This window comes from Columba livia, chromosome 8, assembly GCF_036013475.1.
Source record: "Columba livia isolate bColLiv1 breed racing homer chromosome 8, bColLiv1.pat.W.v2, whole genome shotgun sequence".
NCBI lineage: Eukaryota > Metazoa > Chordata > Aves > Columbiformes > Columbidae > Columba > Columba livia.
This window is the reverse complement of record NC_088609.1, coordinates 369,417-388,537: the sequence shown is the minus strand read 5'-3', so window position 1 is coordinate 388,537 and position 19,121 is coordinate 369,417. Positions and strand designations below refer to the sequence as shown.

Below are 19,121 nucleotides of genomic sequence, written 5' to 3'. Positions count from 1 at the left end.
TTAAATGAACCATCCATGACCGAATGCATTAACTGTAGATCGTAGCACAACTGCCTATCAGTAATAACCAAAGCATGTTCCTAGGCTACTGGTTTAGTTGAGCAATCATAAGTGGGTGTTTCCAAATAATAGTAGTTGTATCAGGTATGTCACTTCATCAAAATCCCTTCTGATCGAGAAAACCTGTGAGCAGGTTCAGCTTGAGCCCCACTGTTCTCCGTCTGGTGTTACCTGTAGGACCCAGGTGTCAGCGTAGTTACACCTCACTAGACCTCAGCTTAAGCTGCTGGCTTTTCAGCCCATGTCCTCCCTTCAGTTTACTGAGAGAACACACATACATGTATCCCACATCTCAGATCTAGTGATAAACGTCATGTTCGTTTTTCTGTCCCTTCCTGGCCACTGCCACTTCCAGGTGACACAGAGATGCCACAAGGCACCACGGCAATTGCTGCAGACACCGGGACACTGAGCAGTGACTTCTTCCCCTCCATGGCTACCGGCAGGAAACCACTTATCCTCCCTCCAAACCTACACAGAAAAAGAAATACAGTTTATAAGTTTTATGATAAAGGTCCTACCAAGTGCAGAAAGCTATCTTCTTGCACATGAGTTAGCAGTTTGCCTTTGGTGAACTTCTCTGGCTTTGCTGAGGCCAGAGAAGGGTTGGTACGAGCAGCCGTTGGCTAGAGCCCTGCACACAGGGTGGGTTTCTCGGGCCTAAGTCAGACAATTCAGTGTCTGAAAGCAGAGGCGAGCGCTCCTTCTGCACACCAGGGGCTGTGTTGACGATATCCATCTGAAGCAGTACTTACATTTCCTGAATCTTACACCATGCTGAAAATTGTGATTCCATTAGAGTATCTGCTGTTTTCTGGTAGGTGAATAGACTGAACACTGAAGCTGCTTGAGAACTTGCACCAATTGTGCTTTTGCTAATTCACTGTACTGGAGACTCCAGAGTGATGAAGCGATGGATCATTCTGGAGCTGCCCCAGGCAGAACTCAGCTGCTTCAGGAGGAGCGGCGGAAACAGGACCAGCGCAGAGCGACACCACCGAGCCTGGATCCCTGCCACTGAAGAGCATCAGAAGGGGCAACACTGACAGACAAAGGGCAATGATGGGCAATTCAAAATGGAACACCTTGCAAAACGTATACAGTGACAATATATCAGACCTTCCATTTCTCTTTTAGCAAGCAAGGTGTTATTTTCCTTTAGTGAGTTCAGAATATTACAGTCTGTAAATATTAGCTGTTCTCTCAGGAAGGTGAATTTCCCTGCTGGTTGGGAGCTGAAAAGCCGGAGTGAAAGCACGGGCTGCTCGACCACGATCCTGAGCTGGAGATCAGCTCCACGGAACGACCGGCGCTTGTGCTTGACCCAAGATCACTATGAAAACCTTCGGATTTTCAGCGCTGCAGACTCGGGGCAGCCGGCTGTGCGCCCCGTGCGCCGCGCTCCGTGTCCTCTGCGCAACGTAGCCAAGAGCAGGCGAAACTCGGTTGTGGGTGAAACTTCAAAGGGCGTTTCACTGGCCTCGAGAGATGAATCCACAGTCAGAAGGATTGTTCACTTTCTGCAAGTACAATTTATGCTGATTTTCATGGCATTGCTTGCTTACAAGATGCTAAGACTGTTACAAGATTTGGAAAGAACACAACTGGAAGAAGAGGTGTTATATGCATGAAATAGAACATTTTTTATTCTATACAAAGAATGACTGAATTTTTACACTCAGGTTTTGATATGATAGATGTAAATAGCATAACTTGTTTATACTGAACTTTGTCCAAATTAAGAAATCTATCTGAACTGAATTTATCTGAGCAAGTAACTTTAAAAAATGTGTTCTTCGTCTACAATTTAACTTGGGAAGACTTTTATAAAGGGTGTCTATTTTTAAGACAATGTACGTTCTCCGTGTGGAGGAACAGGGGTTCTGTTTCCTTGCATATTAATTTGCAATTATAAAACAGTGTCGTTTCCTCAGAGGAGGTAAAAGCAGCGCTATAATCCGTCAATTTTCTCTTCTGCTGGGAACAATCTCTTTGGAAAGAATATTCACTGTGCGGTACATAGGTATGAATATTCCTGACCGGTATCTCCATTGGAGAAAAGGGGCTGTGCAGCAGACCTCCCGTTCTCCACAGCTCAGAGCGGGTCATGGGGATGAAGCTCTTTCAAAAGGGAGGTAGAAGTGCGCCCCAAAACCCCACAGGCACACGAACACGGAGCCGGCCTGGAGAACGGCGAATAAAGTCAAACCCGTGCTACGCTGACTGCACCAGTCTTGCGGAAAAGCAGCAATTAAAGCAGACCCAGCTCGTTGCTCTATTCTCAAAGCCCCTTAACACAGAAATTCCCCCCAAAGATCAGCAGAGAGCAGAAAGATAAAGGGCTCTCCCTTGTGGAAAGCAGAGCCCGTGCCAGGGGCCGCTCCATCCGCCCCTGTGACCCCCGTGCTGCGGCGCGGCCGGCGCAGCACCGCTGTTTCTTAGGTCACCTTCAGGGACCTGTGCTTCACATCTGATACAAACTGGTCATGTTTGTTCTGATGAAAAAACTGCTTCCTAAGGACCTCTCGGTTTTTAAACCTGTCACAGAAGTGATGCAGTTTTATATCGTCACTAGCTTCCCCCTCCAAATCCTCAGTAAATCATTCAGCTGCTACGGGCAGCACACCTGACACGAAAACCAAATTAAAGAAAAAGTCAAGATACTTGCACAAGGGAGACCATTCTTTTTCACCAGCAAGTTTCTTACAGAAGCAAAAACTTGACTGGTAAAAGCTGGAAAAGAGGCGTCTCTGCGCACAGCCAGCAACGGCCGGGACTCGCAGCTCCTCGCGCCGCCGCAGCCCCGCAGGCACTTGGAAAGGGCGAAGCGTCCCCTCGGCGCTGGCCGCACGGGTTCACACAGACGCCTACAGCTGAGATTAACCTGTCAGTCTTTAAAGCTGCGTGGTTTGATTCTCTCCAATTGTTTCCCTTTAAGCTGTACTTGCTTAGTAAATGCTGCAAACGCAAGAAAACGGCAGACATGATTGAAAAACGGATTACACAGATGTAAGGATTCAAAAAGCCACTGTTGGAAAAACAATATTTTGCAGAGTTATGCTTGGTTTGAGAAGATTTTTTGCCATGTCATTACACTAGATTAATGTTTTACGCATCACCTTTAAAATTACAAATGATTTGGTTTCTCACTGACTTGAAAGAGAAGGAAAGTAACTCTAAAGTGTCGGCAACCTTCTGCACCCGAGTTTCCAACCAGCAGGACGTCCGAGAGGACAGGTCACGACACGGCCGCGGCTCCGTCTCCTGGGGCCGATCTGGCTTGGTGCAGGGCGGCCTGAATTCTGAAATGTGTTCGTGTTTCCATGGAGTAATTCTTGTAGTTTTGTCTAAAACAAAAGCAGATCCACTCTGATCAATATATGTTTTAAAAACATTTTTCAAGTTATCTTTATATGACTGTTCTAAGCAAAACAGCTGTAGACACCAAAAAAGCCTTTCTTCACAAGCTGCTGTGCTGCCCACTCTAAAACACAAAACACGTGTTCCGAGCCAAACAACGCAGCTCTTCATTTGTGGTTCCACTGCCTGGCAATGAGCAGAAAAATACAGCTTAATGCGAAACCGAGTCTGGTCGACTCAACCAGATAGCACCCCTATTAAATATCTGTAACATCCACTTAGGTTACAGGCAGAACAAATTTGAATACAAACATTTTCAGGATATATATTTTAAAAATCATTTTAGTAAGATAGATTCATCTTAATTCAGCAGACACATTTCAAGCAAGTAGAGAAGAGGCAAAACAGCCCAGAAAAAGAGCCAGAGAGAAGCTGTCCTGAAGCAGGAAACAGCCCGTCGCCGCCGGGCAGCAGTCCCACGTGCCCATAGGCTCTGGTAGCTGTGCCATGCTACAGGAGTTACAGAAACATCAGAAGAATCTGGATTTTCATGGAAAAGCTTGTATTAAAAAACCAGAAAAACTGCCCCTGGGACCACATGGAAGCGCAGATCCTGCTTAACAGGAATTAACACGTCATCTCCTGCAGGATGGCTACGGAATCCAGGTACCAAACGGGATCTGACTGTGGGGATTTTCTGTTGGAAGATACTTGTCGTCTTTACAGAAACGTGAACTATTGAACAGTCAGTACACCTTACAAGCATTTCAGTTAAAAATCTGTCATTCCAGTCAAGCACAGCAGCACGGTGTCTGTCACCACGGCAGTCCGGGTGAGAACACGCAATTCCACACCCGCCCCGCACCAGCTCACCATTGCGTGTACACAACACCCAGGAGGCTGAATGAGGAAAGGAGACGACTGGGTCATGCCGTGTGCTGATCTGGAGCCCTTTGCACTTTTTATGTTGAGTAGCTTTTGCCACGCTGATATCGTATTTCTCATCAGTAGGCTAATATTCTTGCTTGTAGCTTACAGTTATACAAATGTCAGTATTTCCACGCATGACCAAGCCCAAACTGTTTATCATCCCGCCCCACTCTCTCTCCCAGAGCTGAAACATTCCAGCCAGCAGCAGCCTGTGGATTTAGGTCAAGCAAATCGAGCGTCACCGCACAAGCCGGTGCCCGTCCGCCCTCCTGCCAACTGCAAACATAATTCTGCAGCCCTGAAACCCGCCGTGTTCTCCCTCTAGTGACTGCAAACACATTCTGCATTCCTAGCTGAAAGCTTACGAACGCGAGCATTTTAACGTGGTGCAGCAGCTACAGGTGGGAACGTAACGACTGCAGGTTTTTAATGAAACAAGGAGGGGGGTTGGTGGGGGTGTTTGTTTTTTAAAAAAATATCATTACAGTCCTTGAGTTCTTTCCGCACAGCAAGTCTCGTGTTATCTTTCCACACACTGGGCGCCAACGTATCCCGAAGAGCGGCGGTGCTGGGGCTCCGGTTAAGGCAGCCCGTCCGCCAGGGGCCGCGGGAACGGCGCGACAACAGCAGGCGGAGGAGAAGCTCTGCATCACCAGTTTCTACATCCCTGCTCAAGGTAAGTCTGGGCGAAGGAAACGAGGGCAGGAGGAGAGGGCTGCTTTGAGGAGCGCAAAACCAATTTAAGCACTTTCCATTGCGTTGCGCTAATGTAATTCTTGCTCTCCCGTGAGCCTACAGAGAACCAGGCTGACAAGCACAGGAGACTCGGAACTGCAGTATTTTAATTTTGTGTGACAGGCTTTTGGCACAATCTCCAGCAGGCGGGCTCACCTCTCTGCCCCGCACAGCTGGCTCGGACAGCAGCTCGACACAAAACCTCTATCTGACCTCTCTGAGACCTGCGACCAGCCATCGCTCCTGTAGCTGCTCACACCCCGTGACCGGCGGGACCCTCAGCGCTCGGACAGATGCAGAATCTGGACCCGTTCCGGATCCCGGCAGAGCAGGGAACTCCTCTGCTGCAGGATGCTCGGACAGGGCAAGAGCCATTTGGTTTGGATTCCCCCCCCTCAAGAAATTTTGGCTCAGCAGAGAAGTAAAGGCACAGACAGGCAAAAAAAGTATTTTGTTAATTTTATAATAAAGAACATACATGATCAAGTCCAACTATTCCTGATAAACCTACTTTGCTAGAAAAATCAATCACACGAAGTAGTAAAAGCAGGTGTTTCAGGTGCCTTTCAGATGCAGATGAAGCAATACAAAGATACTAAATGCAAAATGAAGCATTAATCTTAAATATATTTCATCAAGGAAAGAAAACAGCACCGGTAGCCATCAATTTGAGCAATGTTATTTTAGCCATAACTCAGAATTTTGATTTAATTTAGTACAGCTCTTATGAATAAGCAAATAGAATATGAAGATTATTACGTTTTGTTACACATGGGTTATTTCTTATGGAAGCCTTTCAAATTCATATTAACATCTTGAAATGTTTTTTGCTCTTATCAGAATGGATGAGTAAGTGACAGACCAGACGAGCAGACAACGTCTACAACTAGAAAGGTCCAAAACAAAACTAAGGTATACATGCTGCCATTCAAAAAATGGAACAATGAGTTTCCACTATATTAATGAAATGTTTCTGCTTCCCACTAACCAATAAAATACCATCCTGACTCATCAGGCACCAGCACAGCCTTTCCCTTGCTTACTTTGCTCTTTCCAGTAGTTTTATTGCCTCTCCTCTTCTGTCCTGGTCTAGGTACAATATCGCCAACTCCAGCAAGGCATTTGGAATGAGATAATGGTCATATTTTATCTTCTTCTCACTGCATTGGAAAAGAAATAGCCTCAAGATCTTGCAATGATATATTGTTTCCCTCATTTAACAGCTCCAACACAAATAAACAGATTAGCTGAGAAGGAACAATCGGTCTCTGTTACAACACTTGTCATGTTCTCTGTCCAAAGCTGCCTTCCAGGTTATTAACTGTGTACTTCGCATAACCATCCCACACATCTCAGGGTTGCGAAACCTTGCCTTTATTATCATGGAAGTATTAGAAAAGATGACAATATTATGAGCTCTGTCCACGTGAACTGACAGAGACGCCACAGCGTGGCGCACAGGAGCTCCAGCGTAACCCTGCTGCCCGTCTCTGCAGACTGTACCTTTTGGGTACGGCGCATTTGTGACCCCTAAGAGGAAGGGGCAAAAAAAAGAAGAGTTCTCTCAAAATTTTTCTGCACATGTAGCCCCCAAAAAAGGAGAAAACAGCTCAGTAAAGGTGCAGATTTGCAATTCTTCTTCCATACACGGCTAACAACACTGGCAATTAAAACTGCAATTTCTTAATATCAAAGTAACTGAAATGAATACTGCAGTCCTCTCCCTTCTATTCATCTCATGGTTCCATCTCCTCTTACTTGATACGAACAGTTACTAAGAAATTCAAGAGCTCTCCTATATGCCATGTAAGGAAACTTACTTTAAATAGATGTAATTAAAATGGCCTTCTGCTTCCGAGATGTTCCCCAAATGCTTGAGGCATAAGCCCTTTAACAGCTTTATCACGCACTGGTCATCTACTAGCACTTCTGTAGCTGCAAGATGAAGTAAATGGCACATTTTAGAAAGCCCTGGAGCAGCAGAGACCGTCCTACCTGTAAGGAAACTTTCACCAGGTAGGTGTGAGCACAACCTGGTTACTGGAACAGAAGGAACTAACCGGTCAGTGTAACTCATTTAATGCAGAGGCACACACACACCAGCCCTTCCATAAATCGACCAAGCTTTGACTAAAAATCATTGGGCTGTTCTTTCCCTCCCTACTCCCACTGAAAGGCTGTTCCACAATCTTATTGTTCTGGCACCTGAAAACTAATTTACGGTGTCCACTTTGGAAACTCTGAGGTTCAGTTTAACATCTTTTAACCTTCTGCCTTCACTGCCCTTCCGTATTTACAGTTGTCCTTCTTTGGCTCCTAGCCACATGACCTGTTAGCATGCAAGTGTTCTATCAATTCTCCGCCTTTGTTCAGCTGAACAGAAACGCGCGCAGCTTTGCTACCCGCACCTCCCCTCCCCTCATCCCTCACTGTACCTTCTTCTCGCCTCGTTCGAGTTTACACTCAGGAGCTCCCAGAGTCTCCCCAGTGCCCAGTTCAAAGTCGGGACTATTGTCACCCTTTCTCCACCAGAAATGTTTTGCATAGTACATTTCAGAGAAAATACCTGTCTTTTTCATAGCCGTTCCTTACAGGCAGCTTAGTCTTGATGCTGACAAGCAAAACCTTCAGCTTGCTCGCTCATTTCCAGTTCACGAAATACTAACTAAAAATAATTTCTGCAAAACGTCCGATACTGCACCTCCTGCTATGGAATATCTCTGTTTTCACTGCTCCAAACCTCACCTGGTCCTCCTGCTGCAGCTGACTGAATGACACGCACTGCGTGAACCAGCTGCCTCCCTGGGGACCACGCACCTGCAGTTTACGGTGTCATCACCTATGGCCCTCCTATGATCAGATTAACTTTACTAATGAGCACCTCTCTTTATTCGCAGATAATATCTTTAGCTATTGCACTGTAAAACTGCTGCTTAAACCATATCACCGGTTACCTGAACTACTTGCCAATGCTGCTTCTGCTTCAATTAAAGTCTCTAACATGCCTTCTGTTAAGTTGGGACATTTTCCAATTACAGCGTAGCCGTTCCAGATATACATCATTTCCTAGGGTCAGGGAGAAATGACAACATCATTAATTACAGTGCTGGATAAACGCAGTTATCAAATACTTTAGTTTATCTCTGTGTGATGAAAAAGTTACAGATTCCTTAAATAAACAGTTTGTCAAAACATATTTTCATTGCAATTGAAAACTTGTTACACTGGTTTTCTGAACAAATTAGCCCTGGAAGATAACTAAAGAGCCATTTACTTCATACAATGCAAGCAGCATTGCTTGAACAGAATGCAAACACAACCCCACTGAGAGATAAAGGAAAGCAGCAACACAACAGACTTACACCATTCACGGCAGGTGGGTAACTGTCCCCTGACCCTCCTCTTGTTCTTCGCTCTGTCCTAGCCAGGGCAGTAATAACTATCAATAACTACCATGAGCTGCTTCCATAGAAAAATGTAAATTTTATTAAAAACTATTAGTTTCATTCCTATTTTTTACTGGGGTTCTCTTAGTATATCACCAGGCCAAACAGGCTCATTGCTGTGAGCAATCACAAAGTTAAATATACTGATATTATGTTGATACTATATAGACTTACAACTGGTCCTGAAGACAAGCTAGTTATTCTATTTATTTATGCAACCTAGTCTGTATTTGATAATCTAACACTTTTTGATAAAATTTCTGTATAGAATAATTGAATTCTGGAGTTCTAGCATGAAAACCTGTCAGGCTAGAACAGACGAGTGAGCGCGTTAACCCCCATTGCTGCTGCTTTCACCACTGGCCTCTATCGATTGGAAAACCTGCACTGAGCTTACTGTGTCTACTGCAGATTTGTTAACGGGGTTTTGATACGGAAGTACTCAAACTACGCTTATTCTAGGCTAAACCTCTGACTCTCTTCTCTCAGCAAGTCCCTCCACAGTGAAAAGAGAAATGCCAGAGATGAGATCGTGCACCCAGCATCGCACCCTCGGCGCTTCTGGCTGTTGGGCTGCGGCACCGCTGCCTCGGGAACGCAGCTGCAGCAGGAACAGGGACACGGCGCCCGGCCGCCCCAGGGAGAGCTACAGACACCGTTCCGCTCAGCACCCCCGGAGCGGCCGGCCGAGCCCCGCGCGCCTCCCGCCCTCCACAACCTCCAGAACCTGAAAGGCCGATCAAAGTAACTAATTATTTCCTCTCATTTCAGCCCTGCGACTCGGCGGGAAGCGGCCCTGGTGAATACCCACGCTACGCCGTAACAAATGTAATTCTTTGAGAAGCAGTGCCACACATTCAGCTGGTGGGCTGAGAAGTGACTACTCGCTGGTGTCTCCAAGAGGCTCTCCTTGCTCAGCCGTTTTCCTGAAGAGTATTTACCAACTCTCCATCTGTTTCTCAAACACAGCAGCTCAAAGCACTGCAAATTCTAACAGTGTTGCACTTGGCAAGCCTGTGTATTCACAAATCTTTTCTGCTCTTTCCTGTGTTCTTTGCAGGTAGATCATTGTTTCAAAGCGCAGGTGCGTGAGGCAAAGGGCCCTTGTGCGGCTGCTCTCGTGTGGCCGCAGGGCCAGCGTTGCAGGAGAAAAAGGAATTAAAAAAGCCAACAGTGTGCAGTAGTTTTTTGGAGTGTTAAAGGATTTGGCTGCTTCATCCTGGCACCCGTGAGTTACTTTGGAGAGCAAACATTCAGGAGCCCATTAAATAGGGGCTGACCCGTGGTGCCCAATTCTTGCATTGTTTCCTTGATTTTTCCCCCTCCTCACTTGTACCTTTAAGTCTTCTTTTAGTAGTCTCAGTAAACAACACATGACAGAAGAGACCCAGGGCAAAGTTCCTCAAAAGGAATCAAAGGAAAGCTGTTAGGAGCACGCTCGTCTAGAGCTGGAATAATGAGTTACACATGCAACACAGTTACGTGTCGCAAACAACTGGCGGAGCTCCCTGCGGCTGGTGCGTGCCCCAGTTTCACTGCGTTCCTCGCATTCATTTGGCTTTGCTCTGGGAACATTCCAGTCTCCTGCAGAGGTTTTACCTTAGAAACACGGAAAGATTCAACTCTATCTCAGTTTTATTTCCAGAAATTTTAAAATGATAGTAATAAAGGGGGTGGGTGTGTATTTCTAACTTACCAAAGGTGGAACCGGCAAAGGAACAGGGTTTGGAGAAAGATATCGTCGAGCTTTCCGAATTGCAAATTTTTCTGTAGGCAGCGATTTCCCTGCAATTTTCAGTTTCAAACTGGGAACAATCCTGAAAGTTTAAAGGAAAATGTAAGGAATTTTTCCTCTGGGAAAACACATTCAAACATTAACAAAAAAAATCAAACCAAAGAGAACTTCAAAAAGCTGTTGCACACTGAGTTATTTCTACCTCCAGGGAAGCTGCGCAACACACACTCACAAAAGCTGCCTTTATGCAGCACGTATATCTTTAGGCTTCCTCTTTAATCAAGCAGGAGGAAGACCAGACCAGGTGACGCCCTCACTTGCAAAGGGCCCATCTCCCGCAGACCGAGAGCGCCGGGGGCTCTGGCCAGCGCTGCTCCCGTCCTCCCAAAGACCAAACTGATCCGCTTTGCGATGGATCCCAAAGCCAGTGAAATCTGCTCGTAATGATTATATATGATATAGAAGGCCTGAAAAGTATCAATATATTGCAATCACATTAAAAAGTGATATTTTACAGAAAATTTTTAAAGCCAAAGAAATCCATTTTCTTTGGACCCACAAAGTTTTGGCATTTTTGAGCTTAAACATTACAGTTAGGTTAATCCACTGTGTTCAGAATGCATATATTCACTTGCACATTTAACTATTTCATGTTTCTCTCGGACTCAGAAACCAGGAATGGAGTTGTGCTGAGGCTGCCTCCACCGAGGAGGACACGTCTCGCAGCACAGCCCCCTGAAGGCTTCCAGACTTCACATGCCATTTGACAAAAAGAGAAAACTGGAGAAGAATGCGAGTATCCGTGCAACAGCAGCAGCCACTGCATGGCTGGCAGACCGAACACCCTGTCCTGAAGTGTTTCCAGGACAGCAGAATTACGCCGTCTGAACTCAGAGTCCACTTCATTTCATTCTGCAATGTCTTACCAATCCAACACTATTGTGCGGATCCTCCAGGCTGCGCTATGAATAATTTCGCCTCTCTTCCCCCAACACCACGGCATGAAAAGACGGGAAACTGTTGTAACTGGGTGTTAGCAAATTTTACCTAAATAATTCAACTACGTTGTCTCCAAAAGGACTGCAGTCATCTGGTCCAAACATACTGAGATAAGCAGCTTTCATGTAAATGTAAGTAGCCTGCAAATGCAATCAAGAAAATCTGTATAGAAAAATGAATTTACAGCATCACCATTATTGATGTAAACTACAAAACAGGAACAAAGGGGTAGAAGTTGCTGCTTTTGCTCACAAACCTAAGTCATCTTACAAAATTTTAAGCAGGAGATGAGCAGTTTAGAAAGTGGAGTACAGATTCCTTTTTTCATCACGTATGTCTTTGCTTACTTTGTACCAGTTTATAGTTTATGTCCACATTCCAAGAACAAATGTCATGTTTGTGTAAAGCGAATTTTTATTACTCAGGAATGCACGCTAGAAAACTTTTGAAAAGGTCATGCTCAGAGAAAAAAAATGCTACTATAAAGTCTGTTTGTTCCCTCAAATACGAGGTTCTAGAGAACACGAAATGGTTTTTGAAGGGTTCCACGATTTCAGATCATTAAAAGTACTGATTTCATAGGAATTCCTGAGCAACCACACCTTCAGCAACCAAGGAAAGCAAAGCAGCAGCCGATGTAACTCCTGCAACAGCAGAGGACAACAGTTGGTGAGTTCTTGATTTAACCATAAGCTTCAGGAGTTTTTGGGAATTTTTTAAGCTGTGATTATTTATTTACACAGGAATCTAACAGTGCACGTATGCGGACACCTTTCATTTAGCTCATGTAGTTACTAATTTGCTACTATCACTTTGCACTGTAGGTTACATATTCACAGGAAGCCTCTTCTCTGCTTCTCTAAGGCCCCTGCAATATAACACAAAACTCTACACACGGCCTAAATGGACACGTTAATATTAACCCTCCAATACATACAATGTACAGTAGAAAAAACAGAGATACTCTCCCCACACACATAGTTTGATCACGTTAAAACCAAACAAGCCAATAAAACTCCCACCAACCACACATCCCCCCCGGCCAGACTTAACTCGTTCTGACTACTATTCACATTGTCCTACGTGAGCCACAGCAGACAGGGTTCATCTGCAAAGCTACAAAAGCTTCACAGCTGCAAAAAGTCAACTCGAGTCTTACGAGGGGCGGCTGTGGGAGCTGGGCTGTTCAGCCTGGAGAACAGGAGCTGAGGGGAGACCTTCTTGCCCTCTGCAACTGCCTGAAAGGAGGGTGTAGAACGGAGGGGGTTGGTCTCTTCTCCTAAGTATCAAGTGATAGGACAAGAGAAATGGCCTCAATTTGTGCGAGGGGAGGTTTAGATTGGATATTAGGAAAATTCTTCACTGAAAGGGCTGTGGAGCATTGGAACGGGCTGCCCAGGGCAGTGGTGAAGTCACCATCCCTGGAGGGGTTTAAACTGTGTTTAGACAAGGTTCTTAGGGACGTGGTTTAGTGCTAGAGTCAGGTTAGGTTACGGTTGGACTTGATGATCCTGAGGGTCTCTTCCAACTGATTCCAGATGCTATGATTCTATGATTCAATTTGATGGAGAGTTAACAGATAAGTAGAGGGCTTTCCATCCTCCTGTTGTGCTTAACTCACCTTTGACCAAGTGTTTTCCTTGCTTAGCAGGTCTGCATAGAAGAAAGCCATCTTCCACTGACGCTTGTAGGTAAAGCACCACATGAGCTCCCAGTAACACATGTGATGGAACTGCTTCCAGTACTGCTGCGCCTCGCAACATTCTTCATACCTACTCACTGCCTGAACACAGAGATTTCCAAACACTGCCTTAATCACGTGTAAATGCACATACGCCCATCCTGTAACAGACACCGGGTCTCCGGGATCTGCCGGCATGGCTCCTGCAACTTCCCAACTATTAACAGCCCAGCATTCCCCAAGATCACATCTGTTGGCTTTACACAAGAGATTCTTGGCTCTAGACTCAACCTGGTGTTAGCCAGCTTGCCCCGTCACAGAGCTCCTCATCCCTGGAGGTTGTATTAAGCACAGGTGAAACGAATGTTTGTGTCCAGGGAAATTAGGAAACTAAAGTCAGAGGACAGATGCTCAGCTGACACTGATTATTGCAGCTCCAAAGACTGGACGGGAGCTATCGCACTGTACGCCAGCTGATCCTCCGTCTCCGAGCACTTTGGACACGCATTCTTCATTTCCCTAATTCTTTCAGGTCTTGTATGACTCTTTGCTCAGGCTGAAGGCGAAGGATTACCACTGGACGTTATTAAAGGCACAACTTGCTTCATGATAGGAAAGGCAATGAGAAAACTCTGTCATTAATACTGGCAGACTATGACCAGAATTTGAGAAATGAGCAAAACGAGCTTGTCAAACAAGCTAGTCAAAATAGTTTTCAAAATTCCTATTTGTAATTCATGAACTGAAGATTACATACAGGCCAAAGCCACAGGAAGTATTAGCCAAAATGGTAACATTGTTCCTGGAGGAAACTTTCTAAAGCTCTTGAAACTTACTTCCCAAGAGCAAAAGGATTACTTACCGCATCAATATTACCCTTCAGTGTTTCTATCCTGCCTGCAAAAAACAGGAATATGGCTCCCTGTAATAAATAATAATAAAAATACAAGTATTCTATAACAGTTCTCAAGCTGATCATACAGTCTAGGTCTTTGTTATCTGGCAAGAAAAATTAAACAATCATACAAAACTAGATTATGATTAATTTTACCTTTGGATAGCGAGTCAAGTAAGGCTTAAGTAGTCTTTCTGCCTCCTCAACATTTCCTTTTCCTGTCCCTAGAATGCATAAAAATGCAAGTGATAAAAACAGTAAGAAAAGAAAAAACAAAACAGGAATGCAAGGTACTGATGAGCCATCCTCATCTGGCCAATACATAAGCTCCTCTCTGGTAAGTCAGTCATAAATACAGGCTGGTGTTGCACTAAGCCAGAAGAACCTGAACAACATTGTGCTTACTGACTTGAAAACTCACTTGTGCTCAAACACATTTTGTAGAATGCTTTAGAGATAACAGGGAAATATGTCTCAGCAGAAAAAGTCAGGGATGACATATAAACGTGATAAAAGTATTCAGGAAGCCATTACTTATAGCCAGTATTTTAACCTCCCAAATAATGCACCTGACTGCTGAAGATGGATTTAGCTCTCACAGCTTTCTCTGCGATCCTCACCGTGTCCCTTCTCATGTGCTAAGCAAACTTCTGCCTTGAAGACTAAGACACTCTTGAGTTATGACCACGACTGTAAAATTACTCCCAAATGAGTTACATTTAATCTGGTCATGAACAAACAATCCACCAACAAAAAGGTGATGGAATCATCTTTTTCCCCTCTGTGTCCCACAAGAACTAATCAAATCCAAGAGTTATTATAAACAATCTTACCTAACACAAAGGTCATGAAAGTATGATAGCAAAGCAACAGCATGGTACACAGCACCGACCTAAAGCTGTACGAGGACGCTCCTTCTTGCAGCTGCAGCAGACCGTGCTCCTGTGCAACAGAGGGGAGCAGGACAAGGTGTCGGACAAGAACCAAAGTCGTGTTTTGCTACTTTGTCAACTCGTGCAGCGTCATCTACAGATTGCTCACTCACCAGATTCCCCAAGTGCACGGACATCCGTCGCTTACACAGCAATCAAAGATAAAAACACAGGAATTCATCTAACAGTTTTTCATAGAGTTATTGCTTAGCCTGGAAAACACCCGATGGCAGAGCAGCCACATGGGATGTATTACATGGTTAACAAGGGCGATGGTGGTAAGTTGTGTCGCATTCTCCTAAGTGCTGTTAAACAGCAATCCAGAAACACAGAACACAGGGTTTTGAAATGCAAGGCAAATAAAACATATCACCTTTGTGCAGTGTAACCATGTTTGGTGTTATTCACTGCATAAGCAAGTTAAAGACAGCAAGAAAAAAACAACCTACAACTAGCAGGGCAAAAGGATGTTTATAACGATGCCAAGAACAAAAGGAGCTTTGCAATGGTATTGGCCCACCATCACCAGTGGAAAAATACGGTGAAAAGAATATTTCTGTTCCCTTTGGGAAGAAGTAAAGCCATTGAGTACCATACAACGCTGTATTCATATTCAATGAGAGCATGACGGATAACCAGCTTCAAGGATTTAAGCTCCTGAGGCAACGGCATTTAGCAGCCCATTCTAGGACCGGTTCCCTGACATCAACAGCAAGAATATAAATATGCAAACATATTAAACACAAGATATGCATACTAGTAAATATGCTCAGCGAGACATGCACCGTGTGCGGGAGAAAAATTCTGTTTAAAAGTTCCACCACGACTGCAACGGAAAGCTACTGGCACACGATGTATGTGCCTGTAAGGACATCTTTCAGACCAGCTGCCCTGTAAATAGGGGCCCCAGGGACGTCCACCAGAGCCGCTGCGGAAGGCACCAGCGACACCATCTCCACGTTCCGCGCGTCCGCAGCACAGAGCGGTGCTCCCCCGCCCCACCTTCACCCTCACTGTGTGACCCCCGACTCCGTAATCATATTCCAATTTTCATCATACACGTACTCCTTCAGTTAACTAGTGTGGTTAAGTGTTTTCATGTAAATACGGTTATTTTGTATTTAAAAAAAATATTATTAATTACTGTTCTAGAAAAAGGTGCCATTAACAGATATATTTGCAGGTCAATTAGTATAACATCTCGCCCAGACAAAATAACGGAAATACTGACTTGCATGTCACTTCAGAATACATTAGAACATAGTAAAATCAGTACTGAAAATCAATGACTTCATGGAATTACAGCCAACTTCATTTTGTGCTGAGAGCAAAGCTTTGATTGATACAGATAAGTAACAAAATACAATACATTCAGTTTCTTTAAAGTGCCCAGATGTAAACCACAAGTATTTGGATTTTTTTAAAGTAGCACTAAAGCAATGGGAGGCAGAAGACAGACAAAACATGCTCTGGAATGAATTTTGGCAGAAAAAACATCCAAAGTAGATTTCCAAAGCACATTTTTTCGAAGTGAAAAACCTTCAGGCTGGAGACTTCACTGAAATCAGCACTGGGCCTTACAGTGTTTGAAATCTTCCATATAATATAGAAACGCATATAAAATGAATGCCGATCACGTTTGTGAATAGCACCAAGAATGATACAGAAACAAATTAAATTAGTTCTATAGAATAATTCAGTCATTTGTGAAGTTGATCTCGCTTATCTACTTTAGTCTCAAGAATGTATTTTAATCCACCGAACGCAAGGTCGTCACGCGCAGGGACACGGCACAAGCCCGCAGCCGGCCCTGCGTCCCGGGAGGCCGCGGGCTGACGGCGGCGCGGCCCGCTGGCCGGGAGGCGGCTGGCACGCCGAGCCTCGGCGCCGCGGCGCAGCCCAGCGCGGGAGGCTGGCCAGCCGCCCGTCCGCGCGGAGCCGTGCCCGCAATCCTGCTCTGCACAGCACGGGTGCTGATGAACGCTCACTCTGCCACTTTAACACCCCTAACTTCCTGTATTAAAGTAACAATACAATCAGCAGGCACAAACTGAGAAAAAAGAAATCTAGAAGTAGTTATGACCAGTATTACAACACTTGCTTGTAGAAAAGGTGGTAACAAAGCTGCTTCTCCTCAAAGACACTCCTGCCCTTTCAAGCACCTGCTCCTTCTCGGCGGGAGCCTCTGGAGAGCCAGCAAACGCGTCAGCTGAGGGAGGTGCCAGAGCCGGACAGCACGCCGGGTGATCCTCACCGCGGATCAAACCAGGATCTCAGGACCAGACCACGGGCAGCCGCTGCCTGAGCCCAAGGAGCAGTGCTGCAAACAAACTGCGCCCACTGGTGCCACTCACTAAGGGAGTACATTATACTTCATTGTTAGGACACGCCTTCTAGCCACAAGAAACCCATAAATTTCCCCCACACCTATGCCACAAGTGATATGAGCAATCCCAGAACACCAGGAATGAGCTTCCAGACAAAGTCTATTACAGGGCGTATTGCTACAATATAAAACTGATGTCAAGGCAATAACTGCTCGTGATTTCTCCAAAATACCTAAACCACATCAACATGTTTAGGTTTTGTTTTCACATAAAACGTACATTACTCTGAAGGGCATAAGGTATAAGGCAGAGCAGGGAGCAATGATGCTTCTTAAGCAATAAATGTGATCCAATCTGTTAACTTCCACCTTTCTGTGCAATTTGCTCATAACATCCCATGATCTCTTAATTCCCAAGACTGTCACTACATTATATTACGTCAGCATCTCACTGATTCGATCCTTGTCCCAAGACATCCCGTGCTCTGTCACGCAGGCCTCCCCACAGGAACGGCGGGGATTCCCACAGCGAATGCAGGGCCAACAAGGACAATGCTCAAAACCATTACCAGAAAATACTGAGATTGGCTGATACTCGTTTCAGCTGTCACCGACTAAAATCCATCCACATTCCTGATGAAACAGCTCTTGAATGATATCTTAAAATCACTCTCTTTTAATGAGGGATCTCGACAATGAAAGCAAAGTCGTCTTTCATGTCCCATGACCTGATGACAGTATCGCAGGCTTAGCAAGAGGGATGGATAAAACTAACAGCCTTTACAAAGAACTGACTAATTACACTGGTAGACAGAGCATCTGAATATATCCCACGAAATACTTTGAGATCTAACTTCATTTCAAAGTTGCAGAAGAGACAAAAATACAATTCAAGAAGATGTTTAGTGGGGAACTGAAATTCAATTTATTACAAATTGACACATAAAAAACATTCTTCAGCTCAACTGCTTTACGAAAAATGTCCTCCCACATCAAAAATTATGATTTCAAAGAAACTGGTTCTATCTGAACGTTTTCGTGCCTTCTCCTGAAACCACGCTGTCATCTTACCCCCGACAAATTGCATTTAACATACGGTGGGCTCATGTCAAACTTTTCTACAGTTTAGCAGCACAGCATTTGTAATCATCTACAAAATAGGAATGAGAGTAAATCCTACCCTGAGACCCGGCAGAGGAGCCAGCAAGAAGGGTTCGGTGCTTATACGTGAGACGGTGCAAGGACTCCCACCCGAGTTAGTCACGGCTGTACACCGCTCCACCTGCCGCCCAGCAGGGAGGACGGCAACGCCGGCCAGCACAGCGTGCCCGGCGGACGCTCAGAGCGGGCAGAACTGCGCCGGGCCTCCACGCTCCAGTGCCACTTAACACAAATGAGCACGTATTGTGACTAACGATACAAGGCAAAGGAACAGTGACAACGGCACAACGGCCACATCGTGGACTGGTGGGGAACAAACGCGGCCTGAGGCTACTTTTATACTTAATACTTTTATACTTTCTTGATCTTATCCTACCTACTGTTTTGAGACTCCAGACTGCTCTTAAGTTGATCATGTTGTCCACAGTGCCTACAAATGGTTTAGGAGGTAATGGAGCTTTGGGCATGGCCTCATTTACTATCAGACACGACACGTCTGCGAGACAAGAACAGTCCCTGGGGGCAAATCTGCTGGCCTGAAGGCAGATTAGCGTCGTGGAAGATACCACAATGTAATTTCCCATCCCGTTTTAATCAACACATGACCCACACCAAAAACAAGCTGTCCTCTGGTGCGCTGTAGCTCTCCCAGGTGAACTGTAAACAGCCCAAGGCTCTTGGTTTTTGCACAAACTGATGCTCACCATGAGCACTGAATGGAAAAGGTTATGAGATCAAACACAGATGTATTCAAAACCCCTGTCTTCTGGACGGGGGGCAGCACATAACACACAAACCTCCCCTCTCATCTGCCACTGTTTCTTTCACCTTCCAGACTCTTGTCTGTATTGCAGGGGACAC

The 19,121-nt window shown here is 45.1% G+C and overlaps 1 protein-coding gene across 8 annotated transcripts in view; it reads right to left on the bottom strand.

The window, feature by feature from the left end:
- Window positions 1-1,679: 1,679 nt before the first annotated feature.
- Window positions 1,680-19,121, bottom strand: part of TTC39A (tetratricopeptide repeat domain 39A) — a 42,989-nt gene continuing 25,547 nt past the window's right edge. For 4 of the 8 annotated variants that reach the window (XM_065071397.1, XM_021300060.2, XM_065071398.1 and 1 more), the window contains exons 9-18: window positions 14,675-14,783; window positions 13,998-14,065; window positions 13,809-13,868; window positions 12,887-13,048; window positions 11,314-11,405; window positions 10,228-10,348; window positions 8,040-8,151; window positions 6,906-7,020; window positions 6,129-6,245; window positions 1,680-3,407 (exon numbers count right to left, since the gene is read on the bottom strand). In XM_065071397.1, coding sequence (XP_064927469.1) covers window positions 3,299-3,407; window positions 6,129-6,245; window positions 6,906-7,020; window positions 8,040-8,151; window positions 10,228-10,348; window positions 11,314-11,405; window positions 12,887-13,048; window positions 13,809-13,868; window positions 13,998-14,065; window positions 14,675-14,783 — 1,065 coding nt within the window. In that variant the 3' untranslated portion in view covers window positions 1,680-3,298. Of the gene's footprint in view, window positions 3,408-6,128; window positions 6,246-6,905; window positions 7,021-8,039; window positions 8,152-9,867; window positions 10,131-10,227; window positions 10,349-11,313; window positions 11,406-12,886; window positions 13,049-13,808; window positions 13,869-13,997; window positions 14,066-14,674; window positions 14,784-19,121 lie in introns of those variants that run through there. The other 4 variants (XM_065071401.1, XR_010474159.1, XM_065071399.1 and 1 more) reach the window with 4 other exon arrangements.